Source organism: Callionymus lyra, chromosome 17 (genome assembly GCF_982586985.1).
Source record: "Callionymus lyra chromosome 17, fCalLyr1.hap1.1, whole genome shotgun sequence".
NCBI lineage: Eukaryota > Metazoa > Chordata > Actinopteri > Syngnathiformes > Callionymidae > Callionymus > Callionymus lyra.
This window is the reverse complement of record NC_141834.1, coordinates 22,674,894-22,692,949: the sequence shown is the minus strand read 5'-3', so window position 1 is coordinate 22,692,949 and position 18,056 is coordinate 22,674,894. Positions and strand designations below refer to the sequence as shown.

At 38.8% G+C, this 18,056-nt stretch overlaps 1 protein-coding gene across 3 annotated transcripts in view; it reads right to left on the bottom strand.

Moving 5' to 3' along the window:
* Positions 1-13,159, bottom strand: part of entpd3 (ectonucleoside triphosphate diphosphohydrolase 3) — a 257,655-nt gene extending 244,496 nt beyond the window's left edge. For all 3 annotated transcript variants that reach the window (XR_015713607.1, XR_015713606.1, XM_087812115.1), the window contains exons 1-9: positions 13,079-13,159; positions 8,859-8,996; positions 7,148-7,265; positions 5,979-6,138; positions 5,756-5,915; positions 4,465-4,692; positions 2,373-2,636; positions 2,206-2,316; positions 1,403-1,540 (exon numbers count right to left, since the gene is read on the bottom strand). Coding sequence is in view for 1 of the 3 variants with exons in the window: in XM_087812115.1 (XP_087668241.1) it covers positions 1,403-1,540; positions 2,206-2,316; positions 2,373-2,636; positions 4,465-4,692; positions 5,756-5,915; positions 5,979-6,138; positions 7,148-7,265; positions 8,859-8,993 (1,314 nt within the window). In the remaining 2 variants the exon portion in view is untranslated. The remainder of the gene's footprint in view (positions 1-1,402; positions 1,541-2,205; positions 2,317-2,372; positions 2,637-4,464; positions 4,693-5,755; positions 5,916-5,978; positions 6,139-7,147; positions 7,266-8,858; positions 8,997-13,078) is intronic.
* Between the last annotated feature and the right edge of the window lie 4,897 nt (positions 13,160-18,056).

Below are 18,056 nucleotides of genomic sequence, written 5' to 3'. Positions count from 1 at the left end.
CTTGTCAAGTCACAAACATTTGAGTCCACAAGCAGCCTTGAGTCGCTCTAACTGTCGACCAGGTTTAACTTCCTCAGCGCTGATTGAACTGCGGCCAAACTAATGTCTCCTGAAGCGATATAAAGTACTAAACCAGGTTGTTGTTCAACGGTATAACCTTTTCTGAAACAATACTTCTGATTTACTACTACTTACCTTCGTCCTAAAACTCTTAAAGGATTAATTCAGTCAAAATTCTAACTCTTTTTCTATTGATGTCGACTAATGTTGCTTTATTTTCAGAGTAATGTGTTCTTGTTAGAGTTATAGACAAAAATGTTTGTTCATTTTAATGTAGCGACTGGAGCTCAGTTGTCTTCGTCCAAAAAGACACTTAAAAACATCCAAACACCTCCATATGCTGCTCGTCTGTGACGTCTGTTATTGAAGCTCCACATGAGGAGAATTGTTGAGGAAAAAAAGTGTAGCATAGGATTAAACAATAACACGCTACACAAACAGGAAGAACTTCGGGTAAATATCGCAAGAGCTTCCAGTAAACAGTAGTGTAGACAGTAGAGTAGTTTGTAATTCCTGTCCATGGAGCTTGTTAGCCTGTTAGCTTCTACGAAAAACAAGCTTAAAATAACGACTTATTTGAGTTTGTTTTTTCTGATCAATTCTCCTCATGTGGAGCTTACATCCAAGAGTTACAGACGAGCAGTTTAAAGGTGTTTGGATGTTTTTAAGTGTCTTTTTGGACGAAGATGTTCACTACATTAAAATGAACAAAAATGTTTGTTTATACGTATTTTCCGGACTATAAGTGGCAGTTTTTTTTCATAGTTTGTCCGGGGGTGAGACTTATACTCTGGAGCGACTTATGTGTGAAATTATTAACACATTATTAGCGGTATATCATTTCACATGTTATTTTCACACTAAACCACCAGAGGGCGCTCTAGGCCTGATCATTTCCACGTAGAAGAGGAAGCATCTTCTACCTCCGGAGTTAGTTAGTTGTTTAAAAGTGACACGAGGATGAAGAGTTATTTGGAGTTACACGGATGGTTTGGTAAACTAGTTAGTTATTTATGCTATAGTTCTCTGAATAACTCTTCATATGTTATGTTAACATACCAGGTTCTCACTTCATGTAACGTAACATTATTCTGTTGTTGCCTCTAGTTTTATTTTCAATTGTCTTTCAAGACGACATGTGATGATGCGACTTATATATGTTTTTTTCGTTCTTTATTATGCATTTTATGGCTGGAGCGACGCGTGCTCGAGTGACTTATAGTCCAGAAAATACGGTACTAATGAGTGAAGTTTAATTTTGGGTGAACCATCACTTGAATCCACATTCAAACAAAAGAATAGTTGCGACGATCGCGGTGATGGAAGAGAATAATCCACTCACCTCTTTCTCAAAATCAATTTTCTTCCACGATTCGGCGTCGAACTTGTATCCGTCGTGCAGCAGCGTGAAGACGTAGTGGACGGCGTAACAGTAGGTCCTCAGGTAACGTGCGGAGATCCACGGCCTCTGTGCGCTCATCTGGAGACAGAAATAAAACTTCTCAAGTCATGTTCCGTCAGAATTCCTTCCTCCTCAGAGGAAACGTCCAAACGCCGGCCAAAGTGAAGATGAAGTGCAGATGTTGGAGCTGGAGTGTCTTCATTCAAGAGTTTTTCTTTCACATCTTCTCACCATATGTTCTTGTCAACGTGCGACACTCATGTGAAGGACTCAGTGAACGATTCATCTGGACCATAAATCCGGCGACAGATGGACATAATTGTGGAGATGAAAAGCCTGAATTCTTGCCTGAGGAAACACTCGTTTATCACTCGTTCATTACTGGAGGAGTGAGAGGGTCCAGTGTCTTCTGACAGACGAACCCCCAGACTAAAAATTCCAGTCCGTCTTTTCTCACAAGTGAGAAGAAGTGCGTGAGTCACCAGCAAGATGAAGAGAAAGTGACTATTGTGGAGCGACTGGTGGAGTTTGAAGATCAAAAAAAGGTCTGAAAACACCAAGAGATCTAGATGGACCCGGGTCCGACTGTGGACATGAACGGGTTCGTTCACCGTGTCACCTGGAGAGCCAGAGGGGGACCCCGGAAATAATCCAGATGGTTGGATGTGACGGATGTTAGCGGTCACTCCGTGCGGTCGTCGCACATCACAACAAACACTCAAACACACAACCCGACCACTCACCACCGTCCAGTGGGTGTTGCAGAACTTGGAGAGCCCGTCACGGAACTGCTCCAGATCCGAGGTGCCGTTGAGCAGCATGGCCCTGGCCGTGTAGAAGTAGCCGGCGTACGCCTGCAACCACAGGGTCATTGAGCGGCGGGTCAAACGGGTCGTCACCCGACGTTTACCATGAAGGCTCCGGCCACCGGCGGCTGCTCCACGCCGTTGAAGGAACACTGGGCCGCGGAGCAGGTGTTGAAGTCGAAGATGGACCTGACGATCTTCCCGCATCGCTCCGAGTCCGGAGCTCCCACCATGAAGAACTCGGCGTCCGGGTCCATGTTGGCGGGCTTCTTGGTGCACTCGGTGTCGTAGATGGCCGAGTACTTCATGGTGACGTTGGAGCCCTCCAGGTAGCAGGGGTTCTCCACGTACTTGGGGTCCGAAGAGGCCTGCGGCGCCGGCGGGAGAGAAGGATCTTCACCGTCAACATTTTAGGCAAACAATGGTAAAGTACAATAAATAAATACAATCCTGTATGAATGTTTATCGATTTTAAACAATGATAAAACATTTTATAGTCAATTAAAGAAATAGCTTTAAATGAATCAGAAGATTAAATGGTGGAATTTAAAATGAATTTATATATATATATATATAAAAATTGTACATGTTCTATTTATTTTTTAACCTTGTTTTCATTGAATTTTATGATTTCTATATTGAAAGGTTGAATGTGTTTTAATTGATTAATTAAAATAGTTAAATTCTATGAATTTAATATTTAAAAATGAGGAAGTGTCACATGATTGGCTGAAAGTTTAAGTGGCGCAGTACTTTCTTGGTTTCCTGTAACAGTATTTTATATTACATTTAAAAGGCTACGAATAAATAATAAATGTAATTAATTATTTAAAATATTAGATTTTTTAAATTAAATTATTAAAAACAAATTCAACCATTTTTTGACAAACATGTTATTGAATTTAATTATTTAACACAAATTGATTCAACTTTTCACTATAGAAATAATTGAATTGAATAATAACAATACAAAATGAACACTTAAAACATTTACAACTTTTAAATACAATTTGAAATATTACATACAAAGATTAGATATTCTGATGGCATCAATATACGTTCATAGATACTGATATATCTGTTGAACATAATATAAAACACATTTTAAATAAACATTTGCCGAAAACTGTATTCAAATGATTAATTTGATACAGAAAGGTAAATATTTGCAGTTGAAATAAAGAATATTTTCTTATTTCATTATATATATAAATATATTGCAAGTTAATTTTTCGAGTCACGTGGTTTGAGTTGTGATGGGTCGTGTCACGTGATCTTCTGCAGGATCTGACGCAGGTGTGGTTTCAGGTGATGCTCGTTTAAAGACTTCATTCAACAAAGGTGAGTGAAAACACTTTTAAATATCTGAATTCTTCTTGTGATCACTTTTCTTTAAACCAAACTAAGTATAAACACATCGGGACCTTCATGTTAGCAAGTTAGCTGATTAGCTTATTAGCCACAAGCTAACATAGCTGTGTAGCATGTTTATATTCTCGCTGCTTTGTTGGTCTGTTTGACAGTTTTATTCCTTTAAGTTAGAATTATGGCTTCACTGCAGCTCAAGCAAGTGTCTTTTATTGTTGTTTTTACCACGTTATTTACTTTTAAAATAATATTTATTATTGCCTCACTGACGACCCCTAGCGTCCACAGAAAGAAGCCAAAAACACTAGAATGAAGTGATTCGAACATAAGTTAATAAAACATGCTCCATCATATCCTGTGTGTTTCATTCGTTAAATTAAAAATAATTTTAAATAATTACAATTAAGTAAACACAAACAATGTAGTGTTTTATCGTTTAAATAATTTTCAAATACAATTTTAGTTATTCGTTTTCACGCATTTAAAATGTATAAACTAATGATGCACTTTTGTACTTGTATACTTTATCACTTACTGTGAACACACTAACTTTTTTTGAATGATTTTTTTGTTCTCAAGTTTGCTTGAGCACTCGAGTCCATTAAAGGTACAGCAGGAAAGATGCACCTGCAACAACGTATAATCAATTTACTGATGCTTCTCATATTTCTCCGAGGTTTTCGGTAACAAATGTTGCAGAAATAATGCAATTCCTCCAGAGGGAGGAAAAAAAATCAATGTTGTTAATGAGATAATGGTTGACCGTCTGTGCTGCAGCTTGTTGTTCTCAATGATCACGTGTTGGATTGAAGGAACTCTGCTTCCTACCTGAAGGATCTTGTCCAGGACCTTCTTCTCCGCCTCGTTCTTGCCGTAGCACAGGAAGCTGTGCGTGTAGACGTTGTAGTCGTAGCCGTAGAGCTTCACCGACAGGTAGTCCTCGCCTCTGAGGTTATCGTCCACGGCGAAGGCGATCTGAGTCGACGCCCCTCCCAGGTCCATGGAGCCCACGGTCTCGGCTCCGTGTGGACGCATCAATTTGTTCCATGTGTTTTTCTGAAAGTAAATATTTAAGTGTTATTGAACAAACACCAACTGTACGTACGAGAACTATTGAGAAAGAAGCTGACAGTACCTTGTTCTTGATATACTGTGACTGTTGCACTTTAAACCTTTAAGGTTGTCTTTGTAAAATCAGTAAAATATCACGGTACACTTTCTGTTGTCTTGCTTTAAAAGAAAACTTGATACTATACAGTAGGAATGTTAGAAATAAATGGTCATATATTGCGATATTCTTTTGCACGATACTGCACGTATTTGTTTTTGACTTTCCAGTCATATTTTTTATGTTACCATAGTTCTTTATGGTTTATAGTTCAATAAGGTGTGTGGAAAATAAAAGTATATATTTTCATTTACAATTAACATATCTTCACAGTGTTTGTTAATTTTTTGTTGAAATTAAACTTCCTTTTGCCAGCTGGCAGCATTCATTACGTCATCTATGACTGAGGACGAGAGGATACAGTGAGTCCAGCAGCCTTTAAAGCTGATGTTTGGACATATTTTGGTTTGAAAAAAAATGAAAGCAGTTACGACTTCGTCAAGTATTGGACAATACTACACATATATACTTGTTACTACACTATCACAACACCAGAGTCAGGTACTGGACAATACTACACATATATACTTGTTTTTACAGTGTCACAATATATCTCAATATATCATATAGTTGACCCTGTTTCGTTATATGTATCGATCAATACATTCTTGCCAATACCCACCCTTACTATATAGTAGTATACTATACTTTGTTCAAATGGCATGTCTATGATGTCAAAAGTGATACAAAGAAGTGACTGGTTGGCTGGGCGGCAAAGCATTATGGAAGCTGTTCAGGTCACCGTTACTGAGAGGCTTGTTGAGAGGGATGAGGCCTAATATGGAATGTTGGGTTTTTAATTTCAAATAAATGTTGTTGAATTCAAAAGTGAAAAATGGAATAGTGGGCGGGGCCAGAAAAACCGTCCCTTAAACAAGCACTGACTCATCAAGCCATGAAGAAAAAGTCACCTCTAGTTATGGAATGTTAATCTCTTGTATTCAGTCTTACCTCCAGAAACTTCCCCTTCAAATAATTGACTGTGATCCAACCGTACAGTCCTTCTTCCTGTCCAGAAATGATGGAGGCGTTCTGGAACTTGAAGGGCAGGACGCTCAGGAATTCTTTCAGGCTCTTCATGACCGCACTGGCCCTCTCCGAGTCCTTCTCTCTTGTAGTGAACCACATTAGAGTCAGCTGTGGACCGAGTGAATCAACGAGAAGAGGGTCTTACTCGAGCAGCCTCATCCCGGCCGTGGCTCCCAGAAACAGAGGCGTGGCTTTGTGTTTCTTCTGAGGGATGACTTTGGAGATTTTGGCGATACATTCCTTGAAGGATTTCCATGATTTAGCATCTTTCTCTGGGTTGATTTTCATCTCGGAGATGCCGTCACCTGGAGATGTACAATTAGTTTGAAAAATATAAGTACAAATACACCTCTAATCGCTACGAATTTAAGAAAATGTCGATATACTTGTATATTGCAACGTTTTTTATATATTATATAGATTTATTTAAATGAAAACTTAACATGCAAACATTTATAATTTTTTCGTTGGTATTAAACTTCAGGACTCTAGATGGCAGCAGCCATTACGTCCTCCACAGCTAAAGGAAGAATGTTGGCTGAGGACGAGAGGATACAGTGAGTCCAGCAGCTTTTAAAGCTGATGTTTGGACATATTTTGGTTTGAAAACAAATGAAAGTAGTTACGACTTCATCAAGAGTCATGTGGTCTGTAAATACTACAACACCAGAGTCAAGTACTGGACAATACTACACATATATACTTGTTACTACACTATCACAACACCAGAGTCAAGTACTGGACAATACTACACATATATACTTGTTACTACACTATCACAACACCAGAGTCAAGTACTGGACAATACTACACATATATACTTGTTACAACACTATCACAACACCAGAGTCAAGTACTGGACAATACTACACATATATACTTGTTACTACACTATCACAACACCAGAGTCAAGTACTGGACAATACTACACATATATACTTGTTACTACTCTATCACAACACTAGAGTCAAGTACTCGACAATACTACACATATATACTTGTTACTACACTATCACAACACCAGAGTCATGTACTCGACAATACTACACATATATACTTGTTACTACACTATCACAACACCAGAGTCAAGTACTGGACAATACTACACATATATTCTTGTTACTACACTATCACAACACCAGAGTCAAGTACTCGACAAAACTACACATATATCCTTGTTTCTACACTATCACAACACCAAAGTCAAGTACTCGACAATACTACAGATACATTGTTGTATTTATTGTATCGTTGCCCTTGTATCGTGATGCATATTTTATTGCCAGATTTATGTCCATAAACACTGCTACTCACCATCAACTCTACAGTTCATGATCTCAGAAACGACTCCTGTTTCGTTCTCTTTTTCTCCGGGCCACTGGTACAGAATGATGTTGGAGCGCGAGGAGCCGGAGTCGATCACGATGCCGTACTGAAGACAGACATTTAAGACGTTAAGATCAGCTGTAAAATTCATGGATGACATTTCTTTATCTTAAAATTACTACCTCAGAGAACAAACAATATTCAAGATATCTTATATTTACACTAGTATCAAATTATAAACTTTCATAGAAAATCTAAACACATTTTTTTTGTTGTGTCTCTCAAGAATATATGGATACAAACAATATATATGTAGTATAAGCGTGCGAGTGACACGGAGGTTGACCAATGACACTTTGACAGCGACAACTCGCAAGCTGATTGTTAGAATATACGACAAGTATATGGAGACAAGTGTATATATATATATATATATATATATATATATATGGATAAAAATCCATATATATACATATTGTGCTTGCACAGGGTTGGGAATGTTTCATAATTACTGACCTAATATAGTGTGGTTTTATAGCATTACTATGGAGCCTCGCCGACTTATACTGTTGTGGATTTGTGGATTATTAATTCTGTGAGTCTCTGAGTAAAACTACAACAATCGCCAAGTAATACTGTGTGACTCACAGAGCAATACTGTGGTTACTTACAGAGCAATACTGTGGTTACTTACAGAGCAATACTGTGGTTACTTACAGAGCAATACTGTGGTTACATACAGAGCAATATTGTGGTTACTGAAAAAGCAATACTGTGGTTACTTACAGAGCAGTACTGTGGTTACTTATAGGGCAGTACTGTGGTTACTTACAGAGCAATACTGTGGTTACTTACAGAGCAATACTGTGGTTACTTACAGAGCAATACTGTGGTTACTTACAGAGCAGTACTGTGGTTACTTACAGAGCAGTACTGTGGTTACTTACAGAGCAGTACTTTGGTTACTTACAGAGTAATACTGTGGTTACTTACAGAGCAATACTGTGGTTACTTACAGAGCAGTACTGTGGTTACTCACAGAGTAATACTGTGGTTACTTACAGAGCAATACTGTGGTTACTCACAGAGTAATACTGTGGTTACTTACAGAGCAGTACTTTGGTTACTTACAGAGCAATACTGTGGTTACTTACAGAGCAGTACTTTGGTTACTTACAGAGCAATACTGTGGTTACTTACAGAGCAATACTGTGGTTACTTACAGAGCAGTACTTTGGTTACTTACAGAGCAGTACTTTGGTTACTTACAGAGCAATACTGTGGTTACTTACAGAGCAGTACTGTGGTTACTCACAGAGTAATACTGTGGTTACTTACAGAGCAGTACTTTGGTTACTTACAGAGCAATACTGTGGTTACTTACAGAGCAGTACTTTGGTTACTTACAGAGCAATACTGTGGTTACTCACAGAGTAATACTGTGGTTACTCACATAGTAATACTGTGGTTACTCACATAGTAATACTGTGGTTACTCACAGAGTAATACTGTGGTTACTCACATAGTAATACTGTGGTTACTCACAGAGTAATACTGTGGTTACTCGCGGATTATACTACTGTTCTCTGGATGCTAAATGTGTGACATCATCAAAGCGAGACCGACAGACGTGTCGGAAAGATAAAGATTTGCGATCCCAACAGCTTTGAGTTGAACTTTGACAATGAGCTTGGCTTACCTCGTGTCCAAACTCATGCTGACTCCACTGTTGCTGGATGACAGCGACCGTTACGAGGGCGCCGATGCTGACCAGGAGGAGCAGAAGCACAATGCAGAGGCGGCACTTGAAGCCCGTCTGTCTTTTGGAAGCCATTTTCTGTTGGTGAGTAGATCTTCAGTGACTCAACTAAAACAGAACTAGACTAGACTTTCTTCTCATCCTGCTTCCCCCCCAAAAAATCCCAAGTCAACATTTTAGAACTCGTGAAGTCTGGCCCAGTCCGTCATAAAATGTGTTCGTGAACATCAGCAGCGTCGTCCAGAGAGCGTCTCCAACATAAGAGTTCCTCCTGCGTGTTTCTTCATCACCTCATTTAATAACCTGATTTATTAATGTTCTCTTGGTGGCATCAAACACGAGTGACAAAAACATTTAGGATCTGACAGTTATTGAATTCAGGGAATGTCTCAACGAACGGTTGACTTTAGATGGACTTGAGGAAATGGATCAGCTTTAAGGGTGTGTGGTGGGACTTCTTTATGGCACACATTTGTCAAATCAAAGCTCCAATCAACAGTAAATAATGGATTATATACAGTATATATATACATGGCCCGGGTCTGAAACTCAAAATGACATATTTTGGTTTTGGTTGTAAATGTCTTGCCTCTTTTTTTCTACTTCTTCACATTTAATTTGTGTAAAAAAATAATAATATTTGAAGCTACACACCTTTTAATACACCGACAACAACTTATGTATCTTTGTTTGGCTCCTTGGTTTGTTGTTTTTGCAAACCAAAAGTCAAATTCTCACTTCTGTAGCAAGACAATGTGGACCAATAGAAGTGCAGCTGGAGGGTGTTCCCCTCTTCTTCCTGGACAGCTCTGTGTACACCAGGGTGATGTTTGGAGACACATCTGGCACCAACCACCAGGTTACAAATCACATTTGATTGAAATGAGATTTCATCCGGTCGGACAGTGTTAGGATGCCAGGGCACGGCTGGGAGAGGCTTGATCGGATCAAGCCGCGGAAAGTGGGGGTGCAGGCATGGATACCATTGAAAAGAAAAACGACTCTTGTATCTGAGTTGAGGATAAACATGGATGTTTACCTGCCAGATGTGATGGTTACAACATTTTTTTCCCATGTTCTTGTTGTTTCTAAATGTGCCCCAAATTACAGGATTGACGCAGGAAACCTTGACATGCCAGATCTGTAGCAACCAATGAGGTCATCACATTCTTTTTCCATCTGTTTATCTGCTTTACCTGCAGTTTCCCAGTGACACGACACACTAGAGCAACATGGAAAACTGGTCGAGCGCTGAGGCGGGGAATACCTCTGGCAGGGAGCTCCTTTCACACAACTGTTTTTTAAAACTTAACAAAGTTAGCAAAGTAACTGCCCCAGGGAATCAATTTGGATTCGATAAACAGTAACTTTTTATTGCCTGAGGATGTTTAGACACTTTAAACTCCTAAAGTCATGTACTACACACAGAGCCAATATATGTTGGAAGCGTTTTATCCGATCACACACTGTGTATATTTCAGTGAGTGTCTCCAGATTTGTGTATGTTGCTGCTACGCTGCCGTCTCCAGCTTCCCAGTCAGAAAATAATGTAACTTTTATCAATGATTGAAAATACTTGAACTGCATGACTTTATGTCACGACCACGTTAATGGCAACTAACGAACTCTAAATGGCGTTCAGTCTCGGTACTATTGTGTCACCAAGTGTCGCTACAAAAGTAATTGTTGGGCGTTTAAAACCGTGATCACAAACTTCTCCCTAGTAACTGTTGAAATGTGAGGGTGTGTCTTTATTTCACGTTTGTGTTTATTTGTGAAACCTAATTTATTTTCAAGCTACCGAACTACAAGTTTTATTTTACTACACTTGAATTTGTTTGAATATCGTCTTTTCGCTAAATAAAACCACGATAAAGGATTTCATGACGATGATCATTTTGGTGACGATAACTGACCTGAAATGTTTATGTTTATATACATGTGATGTAACACATGTATGTTGGTCACTGAGTAGATCATCTCTATGAATAAACTTTGTTCTATAGTTTGTTACCGAAGCCTGAAGCTCTTCGATCCAAACACATGGTTCTGAGCTCAGCTATTCTGGGGGTGCAATGCTGAGCCGGGGGTCGACCCATCTCAGCGGGGGCTCTTCTAGGGTCCACCTCACTGTCGGTCGTGTACTTTAGGTGTACAAAGTGGCGCCAGATGTGAATCTAATGTCCAACAGAAGGAGGCTCCTGCAGTGTGGCAGGTCCTCAAACCTTCACCCACTGATTTATGCTGAGCTGTGCACTTCACGTGCACGGTGGGCAGTGGTTTGAAGCAGCTGCTGCGACAGGTTTCACTTCCTCAGCCTTCTTGAAAAGCACAGCGGGTGTCCGACTCACAAGGTTTCTTTAGCTCCAGGAGACTACGGTGCTGGTGCTTATATCTGCCTTAACATTTCAATATGTTGTCGTTTTCACCTGACGAGATACATTTGAAACTGAAGCTTCAGTCAGTGATTCATTTGATCATATTTCCGGTGAGTCTTCCTGTCCTTTGGAGATCATTTCAACGAGTGTAAATACTCAAGACCTTCTCTCGTCTCGCACCTTTAAGGTAGAATGCGTAAGTGAGAGTGAAGTCAAACAGAGCCTGTTGTAACACGAGCCCATTGATCTCTCAAATCACCGGCTCGACTCGTCCATTCTGTCACGTCTGCTGACTTAAGTTGCTTCAGCAGACGCTGGTGTTATCGGCTCAATTATCTGAGCTGCCATTTTTACTCCAGTGTTAGTTATACGTGTTGTTTCTTCTACTGAGTCAGAATACTTGGAATACTTTAAAAACAATATCTAATATTATGTACTTAGACCACCTGAATAATACAAGTATGAATTTCATTATTTGTTTGTAAAACAGTTCATTAAAAAACCTATTTTTAATGTTTTACCATAGACCTAATCCATACTGAAGTGAGACTTTCTCTGATCCCTGTTATATTAATCCTTTAAAAATATCCTTATTCAAAATGTAAGATTGTTTAAGATTGAATACTATGACACTTTAAGTTTATATTTTATCCGTGTTTTATTTATATATTATATTTTGAAAATGATTATAGAAGTTTCACTGTAGTGGGCTTTCAATTTTTGGCGGGTAAAAAATATTGAATGAATTATAAAACATTAATAATGATTCATTAAATGTTTTAAAAAATAAAATAGTCATCACATTTTTAAATGAATGTATCAATATATTTATCAATATTAGAATTTTTTTTTATTCATTAAGAATTTATGTTGGATTAACTAAATAAATAATACATTCTGTAAAAGGGGAAACAACCAGTTCCACCAGTAATTGCATGAATGTCACGTATTTATAGAGGAAGTTGTTTAGTGGAAACAAGACAGTCATGAAAATGTCTTTTGAGGTAAAAAAAAAAAAAAGGTGTCAGATTTTCAGATCTTTAGACTTGGTCCGTCCGTGACTGTTACGCTTCTGTATACGCAAAAATAAATCGATAATTAAACTGAAACACAACATAATAATGTATGTTTTTCATTTATTGTTAAAAGAAGACTTTTTTTATTTTTTTATCGTACTTTCTGGCAGAGATTTTCACTTTCTTAGTGTTTCAATCAGAACATAAATCCAACGCATATCATTTAAGCATACGTCTGTCATTTATATTTATATATATATATATATTTAGCTTTGAACGTCTGTCAATTTGTGGAACTTTGGCATTTAAAAGTTTGTATCAAATGATACACACTGGCTTTGTGTTACTATATTTAATCCTGTGAAGAAAAAAGATACAAATGAGTCCCAGACTGGTTTTGACTGTTTGTCAATCATCCGTGTGTAAACCATCGCCAATAGATTCTTCTTTCTAAGCTGTCGTGTCACCAGATAAAGTTACTCTGTCAACAAACCACCAGATACTGATGCACAACGACAGCCAACAACTCTTGTATCGCTGAGGGAAACACAGCAGTCCAACATGATAAAGTGAATAACCGTCTGTCTTCAGTCTGAGAACCATGTGCAACACACACACACACACACACACACACACACACACACACACACACACACACACACACACACACACACACACACACACACACACACACAACCCAAAATATCTCCTCCTCCGTGCACGTTGAGACAAAGTTATGAGGGAGTGAAGGATCTGTCGTTCTTACCTTGAGGAGTCGAGGAGTGAGGAGCAGAGCCAGGGACGTCTGGTGAAGGAGGGAGATGTTGGGAGTGAAGAGGAGTCGTAGAGTTGGACCCCAACAAAAGAGAGGAGGAGGAGCCGTGTGTGTGTGTGTGTGTGTGTGTGTGTGTGTGTGTGTGTGTGTGTGTGTGTGTGTGTGTGTGTGTGTGTGTGTGTGTGTGTGTGTGTGTGTGTGTGTGTGTGTGTGTGTGTGTGTGTGTGTGTGTGTGTGTGTGTGTGTGTGTGTGTGTGTGTGTGTGTGTGTGTGTGTGTGCTTAAACACTGATGCAGGAGTGTGAGCCAGTGTTAGAGGTTAATCAATAAAATAAAGTGCATGGAGGAAGTCATTTATATTTGTAGAGCACTTTTGTAGACCAGGGTCACAAGGCGCTTAAACAATCAAAGCAATACTCAATAAAATATATACTTATATACTTACACTGTCGACGTCCCTCCCACTGGTCCTCTTGACGGCACCGTGACTCACCTGTACACCTGAGAGTGATGTTTGTTGTTCAGGTGAATAGCTGAGCAGACTTTTAATCATGTCAGTCACATGTAATTACACGTCCAGTCACACGCGTGGATCGTACAGGTTCAGAACCACAACTGGGTCGTCATAGACGCACTTACAAAACACCTGGAGATATTTGGACGGAAAAAATATTGTCTGTAAATTTGCAGTGTTTGTTTTCAAAAATACATTGATACTGATAATACATATCACAATACGGGGTCAACAATACGATATACAGTGATACATTGTGATAGTGTAGTAACAAGGACATAAATGTAGTATTGTCGACTACTTAACTCTGGTGTTGTGATAGTGTAGTAACAAGTATATATGTGTAGTATTGTCCAGTACTTGACTCTGGTGTTGTGATAGTGTAGTAACAAGTATATATGTGTAGTATTGTCCAGTACTTGACTCTGGTGTTGTGATAGTGTAGTAACAAGTATATATGTGTAGTATTGTCCAGTACTTGACTCTGGTGTTGTGATAGTGTAGTAACTAGTATATATGTGTAGTATTGTCCAGTACTTGACTCTGGTGTTGTGATAGTGTAGTAACAAGTATATATGTGTAGTATTGTCCAGTACTTGACTCTGGTGTTGTGATAGTGTAGTAACAAGTATATATGTGTAGTATTGTCCAGTACTTGACTCTGGTGTTGTGATAGTGTAGTAACAAGTATACATGTGTAGTATTGTCGACTACTTACAGTAACTCTTGTGTTGTGATAGTGTAGTAACTAGTATATATGTGTAGTATTGTCCAGTACTTGACTCTGGTGTTGTGATAGTGTAGTAACAAGTATATATGTGTAGTATTGTCGACTACTTACAGTAACTCTTGTGTTGTGATAGTGTAGTAACTAGTATATATGTGTAGTATTGTCCAGTACTTGACTCTGGTGTTGTGATAGTGTAGTAACAAGTATATATGTGTAGTATTGTCGACTACTTACAGTAACTCTTGTGTTGTGATAGTGTAGTAACTAGTATATATGTGTAGTATTGTCCAGTACTTGACTCTGGTGTTGTGATAGTGTAGTAACAAGTATATATGTGTAGTATTATCCAGTACTCTGGTCTTGTAGTATTTACAGACCACATGACTCTTGACAAAGTAGTAACTACTTTCATTTCTTTTCAAACCAAAATAAGTCCAAACATCAGCTTTAAAAGCTGCTGGACTCACTGTATCCTCTCGTCCTCAGTCGTAACTACTTTCATTTGTTTTCAAACCAAAATAAGTCCAAACATCAGCTTTAAAAGCTGCTGGACTCACTGTATCCTCTCGTCCTCAGTCGTAACTGCTTTCATTTGTTTTCAAACCAAAATATGTCCAAACATCAGCTTTAAAAGCGGCCAGAAGTTTAATTGCAGCACAAAAATAATCAAATGCATTATATTCTAAATGTAAAACAATTGAATTAGTTTATTTTATAAACATTTTTTGTATACAATAAAACATAAAAGAGGTGTGATTTAAAAAAAGAAAATATGAAGTTTTCTCATATGTTGATTTAACTGTCAAATGCATACTTAAAACAAACACTGTGTGTTCGTACAAAACCATTTTCGTTCTTCAAGAGGAACTTCTAGAACAAAGGTTTCTCAATCGGTTTCTATCAAACCTCAAGTTATCAACCAACCATCTGTTTTTGCAGGAAGTGGTTTTCGACTGCCATGTAAACAGGAAGTTGAATTCACCCACGTTGTTATGTCAACCGTGCAGAGACACTACAGGCAGGACTGTCACGGTTCCTCTTCGAGATCATCCTGACCTTTAGGTCGTTCCACTGACGAGAGCAACAGGATGGATGTGCTTCAACAGACGCACACCTGAGCTTTTAGTCCCCAAATTAGTCCAGGTTTAATTTTGTCTTTCTTTTCACACGAAGATCCCATTGGTTCAAGATCCGTCTAGACGGACAAGAAAAGTCCTGATGACTCATCCTCGATGAGAGACGACACATATCTGTCGCCAGCTGAAGGAGTGCGACGATGAGGTGAAAAGTCTTTTGTCCGACATCCCGACCAGACATTGAATTGATCCTCATAGAGGTGTGTGTATCAGGGACACACTCGTTTCCATGGCGACCTCTAGGTGTGGAGGTTGATCCGGTGGTTGGGAGTGACTGACAGCTCTTCAAGAGTGTTTGGCTTTTCATTGCTGTGTGTTTTCTCAACACTCACGAGTCTTACAACTAAGTCTTTGTCGTCGGCTGAGAGAGATTTAGCGCTGAATGGACTTCTATTGACGGCTTAACCCCGGACTCAGAATAAATGCGGTTTCATCTTCGCCTCCTGGAAAACAGAACCCATGCGAAGAAGAGCGGGATCTACTTTATTGACGTTGTAGGTACAATATCGTCCCCCCTACAATATCTGTCCCCCCACTTCCTGCGTGATGACGTCACACGCTGCATATGCAACGCCTCTTAAAAATATTTGTATGGTTTAAAGAAACGTCAACAGAACGTTTTCATGATACTTTTCACCACATAAAACATCTATATTGACAAAAAGACGATCTTCGTCAACATAATGACATTCTTTCATTTCCTAGTCTGACGATCATGTGACCTTGACACCAACAGGAAGTGTCGGCGCTACATGTGACGAAGCCGCTGATTGGCTGAAGCTGTTTAGCTAATAATAACACAACTGTACAATGAAATACAAACATTTGAGCTCCGAAATAATTCGCTTTTCAAATAGCAAAAATGTTAGAATATTCTTTCTATAACTTATTCTAACTGTTCATAAATACCTCAGTAATTATTTAGTTTTCATTTCGATTTCTTTTCCCCGATTTAAATCAATTATTAAATGTACATAAGCAAATTATTTCGGAACTCGAATGTTTGTATTTCATTGTACAGTTGTGTGTTATTATTAGTAAAACAGCTTCAGCCAATCAGTGGCTTCGTCACATGTAGCGCAGACACTTCCTGTTAAAGTCCCGTATCTGGTCTGACATGTATCGTCAGACCAGGAAATGAAAGAAAGTGATCGTCTTTTTGTCAATATAAATATTTTATGTGTTGTAAAAAGTTTCATGTAAACATTCTGTTGACGTTTCTTTAACCCATAAAAAATGTTAAAGAGACGTTCGCATATGCAGCGTGTGACGTCATCACGTAGGAATTTGGGGGGACCGATATTGTAGGGGAGACCGAAGTTGTACCTACACAGTCATTATCTCAATATGATGGTTCAGGAAATGAGTAATTATAGTAAATAAATAACTTAAAACTGTAACCTGTATTGATAACAAACGTGCCTCCATGATGACTCTCGTTTTCATTTCATGACTTTTATCTTCGGAATCAGCTGTTTTGATTGACACACTCAATGGGCGGAGCTTATGACAAAGAAAGCGTCCCATTGGTTGATGTTGTAACTTGTGGTCCATTCAGCTGAAGCTTCATTAACATGGTTTTTGATGAGTGTGTAGAGTCAATAAAGTTGTTCTTATATTAACACAATCCGATATCAAACAGACAAAAATGTTGTTTCAGGCAAGATCCTGTGATGACGTGTGAGTCTCATCACTCTTTGGACATTTTGGACAGAACATTTTGTGTGAGTCACCACGATGTTTGAATTCGTGTGGTTTTATGCTGATTGTTGGTGTTGCTGACAAACGATTGTGCGTACAGTGTGAGATAGATGGTAGTTTTGAAGAAAAGCAGTTTTGTCTCATCATTCCTTAGGTTTGGAATGGAAATAATTGTTTTTTATCTGAACAGTTATGGGAACAATGTTGCAGCAGCATACCAGATGATGATGAAGACGGGTAGAGCTTTGCATGTAAACTGTTTTTTGAGTTTTTAGCACAAAAAAGACATGTTTTCCCATCACCTGCTTGACCTCTTTGATTTTTATATCTACCTCCTCCAAGGAGCTTATGTGATGCCTGCATTTATGATACTGTCTGTTAAATAGTTAAAAAATATATTAACTTATTTCAGTTTTTTCAATCAGAGAAATACAATTATTAAACCGAAATGAAGTGCAAACTTTAATAAATATTTACCCTTTGTGTGTGTTGTGCGAGTGAGTTCTGAATGCTAACGCTCACGTAACGGATTGAAATGATTGTGGAAGTCTGTGCTCTCTGAGTGCTTTTCTAGTTACTTTGAATGACAAAAAACTTTGCTTTCAACCCCAGATGTTTCATCCTTTGATAAATAAATCCCAACTTTCTGTTGAAGAAGTTCCATGAACCTAATAGTGAACATGACCATTAAGAGGGTCCAGGCCCGGCTCTCATCTGGACTCGGTCCAGCTAATTGTGAGTGCGTCTCTGAATCAGAGCTTTCACAAACTCTGCGGCGGCCCGAGAGGAAATGTAGCGGCGGCGCTGTGGTCGGATCAATTAGAGGACGAGCCACTTCAAATCCACAAAGATTCTCCTGCGCGCCTCCATTTCAGCAATGGCTGATAAT